The sequence below is a fragment of the Geotrypetes seraphini genome, chromosome 7, assembly GCF_902459505.1.
Source record: "Geotrypetes seraphini chromosome 7, aGeoSer1.1, whole genome shotgun sequence".
In the NCBI taxonomy this organism is placed as follows: domain Eukaryota; kingdom Metazoa; phylum Chordata; class Amphibia; order Gymnophiona; family Dermophiidae; genus Geotrypetes; species Geotrypetes seraphini.
Genome location: NC_047090.1, coordinates 185235839 through 185253257, shown reverse-complemented (window position 1 = coordinate 185253257; position 17419 = coordinate 185235839). Strand labels below are relative to the sequence as shown.

Genomic DNA, 17419 nt, shown 5'->3' with positions numbered 1-17419 from the left:
GCCGCCATCGACCCCAGGACCTGGAGGAAATCTCGCGCCCGAGGACACCGGGACGCCAAAAGCAGGCGAATCTGAGACTTGCAATTTGCTCACCCGGGCCTCTGGGAGGAAGACCTTCCCCAAGGAGGTGTCGAACAGCACCCCGAGGTACTCCAGACGCTGAGCCGGGAACCAACCGACTCTTGGAAAGGTTGACCACCCAGCCCAGCGACCGGAGAAACTCCACCACCCGAGCCGTAACCCGGGAGCTTTCCTGCAACGACTTGGCCCGAATTAACCAGTCGTCCAGGTAGGGGTGTACCAGGATGCCCTCCGACCGCAAGGCTGCCGTCGACGACCACCATCACCTTGGTGAACGTCCGGGGAGCCGTGGCCAGCCCAAAGGGAAGCGCTACAGAACTGATAGTGCCGACCCAAGATCGCAAAGCGCAGGAAACGCTGATGAGAGGTCCGAATAGGAACATGCAAGTAGGCCTCCGTCAGATCGAGAGAAGTGAGAAACTCCCCCGGCTGAACCGCCAGAATGACCGACCGCAGCGTTTCCATACGGAAAGAGGGAATCCTTGAGAGCCCTGTTGACCCCTTTCAAATCGAGGATGGGCCGAAAAGGTCCCCTCCTTCTTGGGCACCACAAAGTAAATGGAGTACCTGCCCGTGCCCCACTCCAGGGGGGGGCACTGGAACTACTGCCCTGAGATCTAGCAAGCGCTGAAGGGTCTGACGAAACGCCAGCGTCTTCCCAGGAGTCTGACACGGAGAAGCGAGGAAAAAATCCGGCAGAGAGCGGGCGAACTCCAGGGCATAACCGTCCCGCACCACCTCCAGGACCCACTGATCGGACGTGATCTCGGCCCATTTGGGGAAAAAAGTCGCGCAGCCGGGCCCCCACCGGAACCAAGGGGGGCGCCGGCAAGGCGTCATTGTGCAGGACGGGAAGCGGGGGAACCGGCGGAGGGATTCCCTGCCCCCCGACGGGCCCCCCGAAAGGGCTGCATGCGCTGGAAGAACCGACCCCGGGAAAACCCCGGAGACTGGAAAGAAGCAGCCCCACGCCCAGGGCGATACTTGCGAAATTCCCGCAAACGCCCCCGGGCCGCACCACCCCGAGACGCCGGGCGGGCACGGTCCTCCGGCAAACGGGGAACTTTCGAGTCCGACAGAGTCTGAATCAACTTATCCAAGTCCTCTCCAAATAAAAACGACCCCCGAAAGGGAAATTTAGTAAGCTTAGGCTTTGGACGCAGCATCCGCCGCCCAAGCGCGCAGCCACAACACACGCCTTGCGGCCACGCCAAAAGCCATGGACTTAGCCGAGATCCGCACCAAGTCATACAGAGCATCCGAGAGGAATGAGGCAGCCATCTCAATCTTCGCTACCTCCTGATCCACCAGAGACCAGTCGTCAGACTCTCGATCCAAGACCCGCTCCGCCCACCGAAACACGGCGCGAGCGACCAGTCCCCCACAAATAGCCGCCTGGACCCCAAAAGGCAGAGACTTGGAAATTTTGCTTAAGGATGGTCTCCAATTGCGCTCCTCAGAGTCCCGCAAGGCAGAACCGCCTTCAACAGGCACGGTATGCCGCTTGGAAATAGCCGAGACCACCGCATCCACGACTGGCGAAGCTAACGTAGCCCGATCCCCTTCAGGAATGGGATACAGGCGAGCCATGCTGCGCGCCAGCCGAAACGGCGTCTCCGGCGTTTTCCACTGCTCAAGAATAATATCCCGAATATCCTGATGCATAGGAAAAGAGCGGGAAACGGAACGGATCCCTCGTAACAGAGGGTCCCCCACACGCGGAGTCTCCGGCGGCGCGTCCTCAAAACGCAAAGCCGAAGAAACCTGTTGAATAAGGTCAGGCAGCTCATCTCTCTGAAAAAGGCGCACCACGGACGCCTCGTCACTGGAGAACGGGAAACCCGACAACCCGCCGCCAGCTTCCGTCCCCTCCAGAGGGTCCTGGAATTCCTCAGAAGGGTCCAGGTCCTCCTCCAGACCGACACGTTCCTCCGACCACAAATCCTCGTCCCACGACACCCGCGGACGCTTGGACAAGAGAGGCGGCGGAGGGGACGTCACGTCAGACGAGAGAGGCAAAGCCGCAGGGAGCGCGGAGGAAACCCCACCCCCCGAGACCCCCTGGGCGCAACCGGGACCCCCAGCCGCCTGAAAATAGGCTTTGCATAATGAAAAGAAAAAATCAGGGGAAAAACCCCCCGAGGGTCCCAAGGGACTCCCTGCCACAGCAGGGGACCCAGCAGAAACCTGCCCCTGCATTAGCCAAAACAGGGGGAAGGTCACCTGAGGTGGAAGACAAAATGGAGGGGCCAGACAGAGAAGATGGCGGTCTTTCCCGCCAAAACAGCTCCCTCCATAGCCTGCAGCGGCTGAGAGACCTGAATAGTCTCAGCCGCTAAAAGCAGGCAAGCCGGCATCAGCTGTCAAAATATCAGCTGAGAGGGAATCCTCTAAAACCCGACCGTCGGCGGCTCGGGGAATCCCTCCGTGGGCGGACGGAGAAGACCGGGCTTCTCCACCGTTCCCTGCCGACTCGCGAGGCACCATCGGCGGGGAGCTCTGGGCGCCTGCAGCCGCTGCCGACGGAGCTCCTCCACCGCACCGGCCTGAACACCGCTTGCACAGGCCGGCCGCGAGTGCCTCGCGTCTGGAGCACAATGAGCACTTTTTCCCTTTAGAAGTGCTACATTGCTCCATACGCGACCTAGCTGTAAAAAAGTGCCGGTTAGTTGAAAAAATACAGTAAAATACAGTTTTCTTAAAGGGATACAACCCTCCAGACCAGCACTACCTCAGGATTTTTTTTTTTTTTTTTTTACAGAACAGACTCCACAGGCTCTCGAAGCAATATGCCTTGCTTGATTTAGGGGGCAAGGCTTACTGCTGAGGCTCCCCTAAAAAAAAGGGGGAGGTGGAGGAAGTGGGGGGAGGGACCCCGCTCGTAGACCCAGCCGGGTTTGACTACCCCCGAGGTCGGACGAACCCCCAAACAGGAGTCCGTCCCAAGCTCCGTCCGGCTAAAAACAGGGACAATAAACCCTCTAAACAAATTCCAACAGCCCTACCAAGGGAGATGGGTACAGATCACTCAACACCTGCTGGAGACTGAAAGAAGACTGAGGGAAATAGAGAGGAAGGGCTAGGATATACTGTCCCAAAGTTTTGTTTTCAGTCTCCACCTGCTGGTCATGATTAGATATATACCCAATCGTAAAGTTAACCTCTACTGGTCTGGAGAGTGCTAAAGAATTCTACTTTACGGAGAGAGTGGTGGATGCCTGGAATGCGCTCCCGAGAGAGGTGGTGGAGAGTAAAACTGTGACTGAGTTCAAAGAAGCGTGGGATGAACACAGAAGATTTAGAATCAGAAAATAATATTAAAGATTGAACTAGGCCAGTTACTGGGCTGACTTGTACGGTCTGCGTCTGTGTATGGCCGTTTGGAGGAGGATGGGCAGGGGAGGGCTTCAATGGCTGGGAGGGTGTAGATGGGCTGGAGTAAGTCTTAACAGAGATTTCGGCAGTTGGAACCCAAGCACAGTACCGGGTAAAGCTTTGGATTCTCGCCCAGAAATAGCTAAGAAGAAAAAAAAAAAAAAATTTAAATTGAATCAGGTTGGGCAGACTGGATGGACCATTCGGGTCTTTATCTGCCGTCATCTACTATGTTACTTGATCTCACAGCAGCCACCATTGACCAGGTTAGCAGTGGGGCAGGAGTGCAGAAAGCTCGCTCCTGCCTGTTGCACCTCTGGACCACCAGGGATCAGCAGAGGAAGACAGGACAAGGAGGGGGGGGGCAGGGTGTAGAGCCTGGTGTCGGCCTACAATAATTCTGGAACGGGGGTGCGGGCCAGAATATAAACCGGGATCCCCATTTTTGGGCCAATTTTTGGCCCCAAAATCCCAGTTTTATTTGCGTATATACGGTAATTGGAAAGATTTTTCAAAACTGGATTACAACAACTGGTGGAATATGTTGCTTTTATGTTAAATATGAAAAAATATTTGCAGTTAAATGTGGCAATTGGGGAAATTTATGAAAATTTGGGGGTATTTACATAAATGTTGATTAAATATTTGTATTATGTTAGGATAGTATGATATTATTGCAACAATCCAGGACTAACTCATTGTATTTGTTTTATTTTGTTGTATTGCTCTTTAAAATTTGAATAAATTGTTTTATGAAAAAAAACCACCACCCCAAAACTGACCACTATGACCATCAGGCCATTCCAAAAGGAACACGTCCCAATTCTTAGATTTTAGACTCGTGTGCAGTAAGAAAAATGTATACAGAGTGATTTTTAACCAGTAAATTCAGTACAGAAATTAAGACGATCACAGCAGCTACACACAGACCCCCCCCCCCTCTTGGAGGTTTCATTCTTTTCACGTCAGAGTCACTTTAAAAGAGAAGGTTCACGCTTCAAAATGAAGGCAGCTGCTTGTCAAGCCACACTGAACAACCTGTTCAAGCAGATAATCTGTTAGGACACCCTGAAGATTTCTCCTACAGTAGGAAATCCATCTAAAGGTTGACCAAGTATGGCTTACTCTTTCTTTTGGGCCTTTTTACTGCTCTGATTCAGCATTTTCATTCCTAGCTGGTAGAGATCTTCTGCTTCCTCCATTTGTCTTCTCTTCTGTGCCTGTTCTTCCGCTAAAATATAAAGTAAAAAGAATAAAACAAGCATAGATTTAGGGCTCCTTTTGCAAAGGTGCGTTAGGGCCTTAACACACTAAAATGCAGCACACTAGCCACTACTGCCTCTTGAGCATTGAAAGTTTTAAAATGAAGAATTAAAAAAAAACAAAAAAAACCAAAAAGAACAGGACACAACAACAACAACAACAAAAAAAAGACAGAAAAGCCTGCACTTATAGTACCCTGGGCTCCGATTTTGAAATATCTCAGAAGCTCCAGGAACAAGAGTATAATGACTTCTGTGATCTAACCCAGCTAGGACTTAAGTAGAACTAATAAGAAAAAAAAAAGAAGTTAAGACTAAAAGTAACAAAGGGTTCATTTAACCCCCTTCAACATTCAATTTTACTGAAATCATCCCAGTCTAAATGTCTAATCTTCTGCCAAAACTCCCATCACTCCTGCTGGTCAACTCTAAAAGAATGGGGTCTTTGCCAAAAGTGAACACTCAAGGTTTGAGCTGCCTGTTTGTAGGAGTCGGCACATGACAGGCCTTGAGTACGTGTCTGCTAAAGGACCTGGGCTGATCATGTTCACTTCGCTTTAGGGCTGAAGACTGACAGCCTAATGGATGGGCCAACCCTGTCAATGTGGGTCATGTAATTTAGATTTTAGCAAAGTCTTGGACACTTTCTACATAGGTATCTAATAAACTGAGTGACCTCGGTATGGATCCCAAAGTGAAAGACTGGTTCAGGGAAAGGTGAGAGAGATGAGTGGTAAAGTTCACTCTGAGGAAAGGGATGTTACCAGTGGTGTGCAGCAAGATTTGGTTTGGACCTATTAACATTTTTGTAAGGGATATCTGGTAATGCTTGTACCAAAACCAAACGCATTGTACCATTTTTGTAAGTGCTATCCAGTAATGTGTACCAAAATCTGCAATAGGGTACACACCCCTGAAGGTGGGTACGATAGGAAGGACCTAGTGAAGCTTGAAGAAAGGGTCAGAATTGGGCAGTTAAGATTTAATGTTAAGAGATGCAGGGCAATGGATTTGAATTGTAAAAACTGGAGGAAACGGTACAGTTTTTGAGTGTGTGTGTGTGTGGGGGGAGAAGGTGAAGAACTTATACACAATAGAGAAGCGTGACTTGGGTGTGATCATATGTGATGATCTTAAGGTACTAAACAGGTAGAAAAGGGAAATGGATGCTTAGGTGCATAGGGAAAGGAATGGTCAGTAGAAAATGGTACCCCGTTAAGCCCCACTAGGAAACAGCGATCACAACACGATCCAGTACAGGCTAGAAATTGGATCATCAAAGGTGAAAAGAACTGCAACGACTGCACTTAACTTCAAAAAAGGGAATTATGATGCCATGAGGAAAATGGTGGGAAAGAAACTCAACGACAGCGCAAGGAAGATGGACTCCGTAGAAAATGCCTGGGCCCTACTCAAGGGCACAGTTCACGAAGCACAGAACCTGTGCATCCCCAAGTACAGGAAAGGGTGCAAAAAAAATAGAACAAAAAACCCAGTGTGGATAACAAATGCAGTGAAAAAGGCGATAAGTGACAAGAAAGCATCATTCAAAAAATGGAAAAAGGACAAAACAGAGGAGAACAAAAAGGAGCATAAAAAACACCAAAAGGAGTGTCACCGAGTGGTTAGGAAAGCAAAAAGAGAATATGAAGAGAGACTGGCGGGGGAAGCAACAAACTTCAAATCATTCTTCAAGTACGTTAAGGGGAAGCAACCAGCAAGGGAGGAAGTGGGACCCTTGGATGATGGGGACAGAAAGGGAGTGGTAAAAGAAGAAAAGGAGATAGCTGACAGGCTAAATAAGTTCTTCACGTCAGTCTTCATGAGGGAGGACACAACCAACATTCCGGAACCTGAGGAGATCGTAAAGGGGGAGCAGGATGAAAATCTGGTCCAACTAGAGGTAAGCAAGGTGGATGTCCTCCGGCAGATAGACAGGCTAAAGAGCGACAAATCGTCAGGTCCGGATGGCATTCACCCAAGAGTACTCAAGGAACTAAGGAATGAAATAGCTGAACCACTTCAACAAATATGTAACCTATCCTTAAAAACTGGAGAGATTCCGGAAGACTGGAAAATAGCAAATGTCACGCCCATCTTCAAGAAAGGCTCAAGGGGAGACCCAGGAAACTACAGGCCGGTGAGCTTGACCTCGGTCCCGGGAAAGATGATGGAAGCACTGATTAAAGACAGCATCTGGGAACACATCGATAACTATGGGCAGCTAAAGTCGAGCCAGCATGGCTTCTGCAAGGGTAGGTCATGCCTCACGAACTTATTATACTTCTTTGAGGGGGTAACCAGCCAGGTGGATAAAGGGAAATCCATAGATATCATTTACCTTGACTTCCAAAAAGCCTTCGACAAGGTGCCACATGAAAGACTACTAAGAAAGCTATGGAACCATGGGGTGCAAGGGGAGGTCCACCGATGGATCAAAAACTGGTTGGCAGACAGGAAACAGAGGGTTGGAGTAAAGGGCCATTACTCAGACTGGCAATGGGTCACGAGCGGAGTTCCACAGGGGTTGGTGCTGGGACCGCTACTTTTCAACATATTCATTAACGACCTGGAGGCAGGAACAAAATGTGAGGTTATTAAATTTGCGGATGACACCAAACTATATCGCAAGGTAAATAACATGGAGGACTGCGAAGATCTCCAAAAAGATCTGACAACACTGGAAGAATGGGCCAAAAAATGGCAAATGAGTTTCAACATAGAGAAATGCAAAGTAGTACATATAGGGAAAAAAAACCCGATGTTCACTTACAAAATGGGGGAATCAGCGCTAGGGGTGAGCGACCTTGAAAGAGACCTGGGAGTGATGGTAGACACAACATTGAAGGCGTCGGCGCAGTGTGCAACAGCCTCAAGGAAAGCAAACAAAATGTTGGGTATCATTAAGAAGGGTATCACGACCAGAAAGAAGGAAGTCATCCTGCCACTGTATCGTGCTATGGTGCGCCCGCACCTGGAGTACTGTGTTCAATTCTGTTCGCCATACCTCAAGAAGGACATGGAGGTACTTGAGAGAGTTCAAAGAAGAGCAACTAAGCTAATAAAGGGTATGGAGGACCTCTCATATAATGACAGACTGAAAAGGCTAGGACTTTTCTCCCTGGAAAAGCGGAGACTTAGAGGAGACATGATAGAAACCTTCAAGATCATGAAGGGCATAGAAAAAATAGACAGGGACAGATTTTTCAAATTAAGGGGATCAACAAATACTCAGAGAAAATTGAAAGGGGAGAAGTTTAGAACAAACGCTAGGAAGTTCTTTTTCACACAGAGGGTGGTGGATACATGGAACGTGCTACCGGAGGATGTAATAAACAGGAGCACGCTACAGGGGTTCAAAGAAGCTTTGGATAGGTACTTGGAAGACAAAGGGATTGAGGGGTACAGATAAGAGTAGAGGTAGATTATAGGGATGGGATTAGAGGTAAGTTATAAAATTAATCAGGGATCACTGTTCAGGCACTAGGCCTGATGGGCCGCCGCGGGAGCGGACCGCTGAGGAAGATGGACCTCTGGTCTGACTCAATGGGGGCAACTTCTTATGTTCTGGTGGACACCTGGAACGCGCTTCCAGAGGGTGTGATAGGTCAGAGTACAGCTTTGGGGTTTAAGAAGGGATTAGATGATTTCCTGAAGGAAAAGGGGAAAGAGGGGCATAGAGGATTACTATACAGGTCCTGGACCTGATGGGCCGCCGCGTGAGCGGACTGCTGGGCGTGATGGACCTCTGGTCTGACCCAGCAGAGGCACTGCTTATGTTCTTATGATATGATAGAGGTCTATAAAATACTGAGTGGAATGGAATCACTTGTTTACTCATTCCAAAAACACAAGGCCTAGGGGGCATGCAATTGGAGAAAATATTTCTTCATGCAATGTGGAATTAATCTAACTTTTATAGCTGTGTGTGTAACTTTCAATCAACTCCAATTAATGTCAATTATGAGGTATCAATTACAATTATCAGCGCTGATTAGGTCTATTGAGTTCTGCATGTACATCAGCTACGAGCACAAATGTATGCACACAGCTTTAAGTGCAATTTATAGAATTAGGGGGTTAACATATAAGTTCCTTGCAGTGAATTTTAAGCATCATGATATAGTGAGAGCCCCATGTTATCCATAAAAGTAGCGGGGAGGGGGGAATGAAGATGTTCTGTCTAGCTATACAACTGTATTCAAATGAATGATATGTACAAGGGAGTCAGCCCCGCTACCTCCCTCAGTTGACGGTGAACCTAGAAATTCAATACTAGAGCCGTATCTGGTGACTGGCATAGAATTTCTGGTCTATTTTAACGTAGCTGGCCAAGCCTATATGAGTTGGCTAAGTCACAGCAGCCAAAGCTAGACCTTGGATGTAGGCAGGTCTATCTGGCCGTTAAAACTTAGCAGGTCGGCCAATGAATATCACCTGACATAGCTTGTTAATGGACAAGCCGCTGACTGGGATATTCAGTGGGAGATAGTCAGCTGATATTAGCGGTTAGATGGCTTAGTGCTTTTTAGCTGGTCAGGAGCTGTTCCTGGCTGACTAAATATTGCTTTCATATTGGGTGGAAGGTGTCTTAAATACAACAGCAGTTTGCTCAGGTCCTGCCAACATCAAAGGAACGAATCGCCAAGAACAGGAGGGTCAGTGCTGTCCAATCAGATGATGTGGTAACCACACAGTGCACAAAAATAGCTGAGTCCAGCTTCCAAGTTTTACATTAAAGACTGTTTTTGTTGTAATTCTCTTGTGGAATGAGTTCTTCTGTTCTTGTAATCACACAGTGGTCCATTCTGGGAAATACTGGTTTAAACACATCAGATGTCAAGTGGACAGAAGACAGACATTTACTGAACAAACAAGGGTCCATGTCGAGTTTGTCTAATAAATATCTGTTGTGTCTTCTATCCCCTTGATAACTGGTATGTCTAACTTGTTTTTCCCAAAATGGGCCACTGCGCGATTATCACTTGTGTTTTATTGTCTCATTCTGCCATCATATCCTGGGTAGGGATCTGTAGCAAGCTGGTTTATTCTGTTTTCCCATTGGTTCTCTAGTGCTCAGTAAGAGAAAAGCAGTGCCGCCTTTTCTTAAGAGGGATGTTGGCACATGAGTCCTGAGCGTTAAGGCTGTTTTGGAATGGGTAGATTTGCTACCCGGCTACTGACCCTTTAACCAGCACATGTACCTTTCGCTGCAGTACAGTAAAGGCCTCATGTCATGCCCGGCTTTATTTTCACAAAGTTCCTGTTACTGAAGAGAGTTTGTACCACTGCTACTGTTAACTCAGTGGTCTCAAACTCAAACCCTTTGTAGGGCCACATTTTGGATTTGTCGGTAATTGGAGGGCCTCAGAAAAAAGTAGTTAATGTCTTATTAAAGAAATGACAATTTTGCATGAGATAAAACTCTTTATAGTTTATAAATCTTTCCTCTTTGCTAAGTCTTAATAATAATATTGTAATTTATAGCTAAAGAGACATATGATCAAGAAACGGTTTTATTTTACTTTTGTGACTATGATACCATACCGAGGGCCTCAAAATAGTACCTGGCGGGCCGCGAGTTTGAGACCACTGTGTTAACTGAACTGAAAGCAAGCTGGAAGAGGAGGAGGTAGGGTAGGCCTGGGGTAGAAAGGCACAGGGGAAAGGGCAAAGTGTCGGTTGGATATCAGGAGAACTGGACAGGGACAAAATCAGGACATCTGCAACTGATGTTCCTGTTTCTATTGATACACAATAGAATTGTTCATTCAGTCCATCAAATATATTTATGTTTCATCTATCCTTAGCTGAGTTACAAACCTACATTTGTAAATATTAAAACGTTAACATCAAAATTCAAGTATATGCAACAGGAAATACAACAGTTCTCAACTTCTTGCAAAATACAATAAAACCCTTTCTGAAGTAATCCCTCAGGCAGCACATGCCACAACTGTTGACCTGCAACTGAGAATGCACGAGGATGAGTTGCGATCTCATGAATGTCCCTATTTCTAGCCATAACACAATCCCTCTTAAATGTAATGCTTAATCAACAACCAAGTAGTGTCACCATAAGCTTCTATTTATTCAGGGCATTTTGGCAAAGTCCTGGTTTTATTGTGGTGCATGCTGGGACTTGTAGTTCTTAATTCCCTGATGGGTGTTCATCGGTGCAGTCCTCAAAAAAATGGAGCCTGCTAGCAGCCCCCTATACGTATCTTGCTGCAAAATTTTACTTTTACACAGGGATGATACTCCATGGTGAGGATCCTTCAGGAATCACCAAAATCCTAATTCCAAGATGAAGATGAGCAAGATGATGGAGTAAGAGCCATTCAGTGCAAGAGAGGCCAGAGATTTCCGGGTGTAGAGGTATGGATGCAACTGTTCCAAAATAAATATTAAAGCATTAGTATACAGGATGAAGTTAATCAAGGCATTATGTCTTCACTGAGCACTTGGAAAATTTATTGGCATTTCTTTTCTTAATGATGAAAAACCAGCAGAAACATATGGGTTTTATTTCACAGAGAGCACAAAGTAGAAAGGGAATGGGACAGAAAGGAGAAATTAGGTTCTTACCTGCTAATTTACTTTCTTTTAGCTTCTCCAGACCAGTAGAGGTTAATCTTTACGAATGGGTATATATCCAATCATGACCAGCAGGTGGAGACTGAAAACAAAACTGTGGGACAGTATATAATATACTCCCTTCTCTATTTACATCAGTCTGCCGAATAGCCAAGCAGAAGAACTGGAAACAGAAATAACAATACTTCGAAGAGGAGTAACAACTAACATACCCAAAACTGTTGGAAAATGCAGAGGGAAAAATGTCCCCACAGCTCGCCAGCTGAGCCACAGCCGCTGTTCTTTAATACTCCCCAGCCCTAGAAAAATACTAGAACCCGCAGCAAAAAACAAAACTGCCCACGCAAAAGCCCCAACACAACAATAACAGACAGGGTGGGGACCTCTACTGGTCTCGAGAAGCTGAAAGAAAGTAAATTAGCAGGTAAGAACCTAATTTCTCCTTCTTTAGCACTCTCCAGACTAGTAGAGGTTAATCTTTACGAATGGGACGTACCAAAGCAGTCCCTCTTAAGGGCAGGACCCCCGAAGGGCAGACACCAGAACACGTTCACCGAACACCGCGTCCCGACGCGCCTGATCATCTACCCGATAGTGTCTGACAAAGGAATGCAAGGAAGACCAAACCACAGCCTTACAAATGTCCACGTAAGGCACGAGCGACGACTCAGCCTAAGAAATCGCCTGACCCCGAGTGGAATGAGCTTTGAGAAACTCCAGAACAGGCTTCTGCCTCAGAAGATAAAGCCGAAGCAATAGTCTCTTTGATCCAGCGCGCAATAGTAGCTTTAGAAGCGCCAGCCCTCCGGCGAGGACCTGCCAGAAGGACAAAGATGATTGGATTTCCTGATATCCTGGGTCCGTTGCACATAAGAGCGAAGAACCCGACTGACATCTAGCTTGCGCAGCTGTCTTTGCTCAGAAGAGCCCTCCTGACTACCCAAGACCAGGAGGACTACAGATTGATTGACATGAAAAGGAGTAACTACTTTCAGCAGAAAGGAAGGAACCGGCCTCAAGACAACCCGCTCCCTAGAAAACTCCAAAAAGGGAGCCCTACAAGAGAAAGCTTGTAGCTCAGAAACACGCCTAGCGGAAGTAATGGCCACCAAAAAGACCGCCTTCAGAGTAAGGTCCTTCAAAGAACAGCTGCCCAACGGTTCGAAAGGCGGGCACACCAAAACAGATAGAACCAGATTGAGATCCCAAGATGGAACTGAGGGCTGCATGGGAGGCCTGAGCAACTTGGCCGCCCGCAAAAAGTGAATCACATCAGGAATGGCTGTCAAACGCTGACTTGTCACTAACCCCCGAAAGGCAGACAAGGCCGCAAGCTGAACCCGGAGAGACCAAGCCAGGCCTCTATCCAGGCCAGCCTGCAAGAACTCTAGGATGGTAGGCAGGGAAGCGCAAAAAGAGACCACTCCCCACGCCTGGCACCACCCCTCAAAGAGACGCCAAACCCGCACATAAGCCCGAGAGGTAGAAAGCCTCCGGGACCCCAAGAGCGTAGAAATCACCTTATCTGAATACCTCTTCTTACGAAGGCGACCCCTTTCAAGAGCCAAGCCGTAAGACAGAAGGGAGACGGGTTGAACATGGGAATGGGACCCTGTGTCAGAAGGTCGTCCAAGAGAGGCAGAGGGAGAGGATCCGCCACCAGATGCCTCACCAGATCCGCATACCACAGACGTCGAGGCCAATCCGGAGCCACCAGAACCACCAGACCCGGATGGTGCACAATTCGGAGAAGAACTCTGCCCACTAATGGCCATGGAGGGAACACGTACAACAGCCCCTCCTTTGGCAATGGTTCAACCAGAGAATCCAGACCCTCGGCTAGACCGTCCCTGCGACGACTGAAGAAGCGGGGCAATTTGGCGTTGCCACTCGTGGCCATCAGGTCCTTCAGGGGCTGACCCCAAGCCTGCACTATCAACTGAAAGGCCACGGAGCTGAGACACCACTCTCCGGGATCTAAGAAGTGACGACTGAGGAAGTCCGCCTGAACATTTTCCACCCTGGCTATGTGAGAGGCCGAGAGATCCAGAAGGTGGATCTCCGCCCAAAGCAAGAGCCAAGCCGCCTCCTGCGCCACCTGAGTGCTCTTGGTCCCCCCCTGACGATTGACATAAGCCACCGCCATGGCATTGTCCGACAGGACTCTGACCGACTTACCCAACAAAAGGGAGCGGAAGACCAACAGCGCCAGACGGACCGCTCTGGTCTCCAACACGTTGATCGACCAGGATGCCTCCTCCATGGACCAGAGGCCCTGAGCTGAGTGACCCCCAACTGAGGAGACTTGCACCTTCCACTGCAGGAGATCCAGACTCACCCCCTGAACCAGATGAGAGGTCTGGAGCCACCAACGAAGACTGCAGCACGCCAAGCCTCGCAGAGGGACAGGGGCATCCAAACCATGCCTCTGGGGTGACCACCTCCGGAGCAGAGCATACTGAAGAGGACGCATGTGGGCCCGCACCCACCTCACTACGTCCAGGGACGCCACCATCGACCCCAAGACTTGGAGGAAATCCCGCACCCGAGAACACCGAGACGCCAAAAGAAGGCGAATCTGAGACTACAATTTGCTCACCCGGGCCTCTGGCAGGAAGACCTTCCCCAAGGAGGTGTTGAATAGAACCCCAAGGTACTCCAGACGCTGAGCTGGGACCAACCGACTCTTGGAAAGGTTGACCACCCAGCCCAATGACCGGAGAAACTCCACCACCCGAGCCGTAACCCGGGAACTCTCCTTGCAATGACTTTGCCCGAATCAACCAGTCGTCCAGGTAGGGGTGCACCAGTAAGCCCTCTGACCGCAAGGCCGCCGTGATGACCACCATCACCTTGGTGAAATTCCGGGGAGCCATGGCCAGGCCACAGAGAAGCGCACAGAACTGATAGTGCCGACCCAAGATCGCAAAGTGAAGGAAGCGCTGATGAGAGGCTCGAATGGGAACATGCAAGTAGGCTTCCGTCAGATCGAGAGAAGTGAGATACTCCCCCGGCTGAATCGCCAGAATGACCGACCGCAGTGTTTCCATGTGAAAAGAGGGAATCTTGAGAGCCCTGTTGACCCTCTTCAAATCCAGGATGGGCCGAAAGGTCCCCTTCCTTCTTGGGCAACACAAAGTAAATGGAGTACCTGCTGGTGCCACACTCCTGAGGGGATACTGGAACAACTGCTCTGAGATCTAGCAAGCGCTGAAGGGTCTGGCTAAAGGCCTGTGTCTTCCAAGTCGCCTGACATGGAGAGGCTAGGAAAAGATCCGGCAAGAGGGGCAAACTCCAGGGCATAACCGTCCCGCACCACCTCCAGGACCCACTGATCGGACGTGATCTCGGCCCACTTGGGAAAATTTTCGCGCAGCCGTGCCCCTACTGGAATCATAGGGGGCGCCAGCAAGGCGTCATTGTGCAGGACGGATAGTGGGGGAACCGGCGGAGGGATTCCCAGCCCCTGACAGGCTCCCCGATAAAACCGACCCCGGGAAAACCCCAGAGCTGGGAAAGAAGCAGCCCCACACCCAGGGCGATACTTGTGGAACTCCCGCAAATATCCCCGGGCAGTGCCACCCCGAGATGCCGGGCGGGCACGGTTCTCAGGCACACGGGGCACCTTAGAGTCCGTCAGAGTCAGAAGCAACTTATCTAAGTCCTCTTCAAACCAAAAAGATCCCCGAAAGGAAAATTTAGTAAGCTTAGCTTTGGATGCTGCATCCACTGACCAAGCGCAAAGCCACAAAATACGCCTCGCGGCCATGCCAAAGGCCATAGACTTAGCCGGGATCCACACCAAGTCATAAAGAGCATCCGAGAGGAACGAGGCAGCCATCTCAATCTTCACCACCTCCTGATCCACCAAGGACCAGTCATCAGACTCCCGATCCAGGACAAGCTCAGCCCACCGAAAAACGGCGCGAGCCACCAGCCCCCAAAATCAGAAACCTGAAAATTCTGCTTAAGAATGGTCTCCAACTTGCGCTCCTCAGAGTCCCACAAGGCAGAACCGCCTTCAACAGGCACAGTATGCCGTTTAGAAATCGCCGAAACCACCGCGTCAACCACTGCTGACTTCAACATAGCCCGATCCCCCTCTGGGATGGGATACAAACGAGCTATGGCGCGTGCCAACCGAAACGGCGCCTCTGGCGTTTTCCACTGTGACAATACAATATCCCGAATATCCTGATGCATAGGAAAAGAGCGGGAAACGGTACGGATCCCCCTGAGTAGAGGGCCCTCCACACGCGGAGTCTCCAGTGGCGCTTCCTCAAAACGCAATACCAATGAAACCTGTTGAATCAGGTCTGGTAGCTCATCCCTCTGAAAAAGGTGCACCACGGACGCCTCGTCACCGGAGGTTGGGAAACCCGACAACCCACTGCCAGCGGCCGTCCCCTCGAGAGGATCCTGGAAATCCTCAAAAGGGTCCAAGTCCTCATCCAGGCCGACACGCTCCTCAGACCATAAATCCTCATCCCAAGACACCCTCGGGCGCTTGGACGAGGGTGGAAGAGGAGGGGACGCCACAGCAGACGAGGGAGGCAAAGCCACAGGAAGAAACCCCACTCCCCGAAACCCCCTGTGTGCATCCGGGAGCCCCAGCCGCCTGAAAATAGGCTCTGCATAGAGAAAAAATGAAATCAGGGGAAAAACCCCCGGGGGCCCAAGGGACTATCTGCCCCTGTTTTTCCAATACAGGGGGAAGGTCACCTGAGGTTGCAGATAAAATGGAGGGGCCAGACTGAGAAAATGGTGACTTTCCCGCCAAAAATGCTCCCTCCATAGCCTGTAGCGGCTGAGAAGTCTGAATAGTCCCAGCCGCTAAAACAGACAAGTCGGCATCAGCTGTCAAAAAAATCAGCTGAGAGGGAATCCCTTGCAAACCGACCGTCGATGGTTCGGGGAATCCCTTCGTGGGCGATTGGGGAAGACCGGGTTTCCCCACTGCTCCAAGCTGACTCGCGAGGCACCATCGGCGGGGAGCTCTGGGCGCCTGCAGCCGCTGCCGACGGAGCTCCTCCACCACACCGGCTTGAACACCACTTGCACAGGCCGGCCGCGAGTGCCTCGCATCTGGAGCACAATGAGCACTTTTTCCCTTTCGAAGTGCTCATTGCTCCATACGCGACCTAGCTAGAAATAAAGTGCCGGTTAGATGAAAAATACAGTAAAATACAGTTTTCTTAAAGGGAAACAACCCTCCAGACCAGCACTACCTTAGGATTTTTTTTTTTTTTTTTCAGAACAGGCTCCACAGGCTCTCAAAGCAATATGCCTTGCTTGAGTTAGGGGGCAACGCTTATTGCTGAGGCTCCTCTAAAAAAATTTGGGGAGGTGGAGGAATTGGGGGGAGGGACCTCGCTCGAGACCCGCCGGGTTTGACACCCCCGAGGTCGGACGGACCCCCAAACAGGGTCCACCCAAGCTCTGTCCGGCCAAAAACAGGGACTAGAAAAAAACTCCAAACAAATTCCAAAAGCCCTACCAAGGGAGATGGGTACAGCTTACTCAACACCTGCTGAAGACTGATGTAAATAGAGAAGGGAGTATATTATATACTGTCCCACAGTTTTGTTTTCAGTCTCCACCTGCTGGTCTTGATTGGATATATACCCATTCGTAAAGATTAACCTCTACTGGTCTGGAGAGTGCTAAAGAAGGTGACGATTTGAGATGGGGAAGGAGCTAAGACAGAAGAAAGGTACCAGAATTTGGGTCAGGATAACTATAGCTCCGCTTGCCATAACTGGAGTCATCCCAGTGGCTTATACAGGAAGAAAACTATATTTGGGGCCAGGACTGAAGATAAGAACATAAGAATAGCCAATGGTCCAACAAGCCCAGTAGTCCATTCTTGCAGTGGCCAATCCAGGTCCTTAGTACCTGGCCAAAACCCAAAGAGTAGCAGCACTCCAAGCTACCGATCCAGTGCAAGCAGTGGCTTCCCCCACGTCTCTCAATAACAGACTATGGACTTTTCTTCCAGGAAATTGTCCAAACCTTTCTTATAACCAACCGCACTATATGCTCTAACCTCAACCTCTGGCAATGCAGCCTGATGCTGTCGAGCTGGTGTTCACAATCTCTAGGGG

General features: G+C 49.5%; 1 protein-coding gene across 1 annotated transcript in view; it reads right to left on the bottom strand.

The window, feature by feature from the left end:
• Positions 1 to 10528: 10528 nt before the first annotated feature.
• The window catches only part of LOC117364262 (phospholipase B1, membrane-associated-like), a 296571-nt gene continuing 289680 nt past the window's right edge, over positions 10529 to 17419 (bottom strand). The window contains exon 17 of the mRNA XM_033953278.1: positions 10529 to 11108. Coding sequence (XP_033809169.1) covers positions 11004 to 11108 — 105 coding nt within the window. The 3' untranslated portion in view covers positions 10529 to 11003. The remainder of the gene's footprint in view (positions 11109 to 17419) is intronic.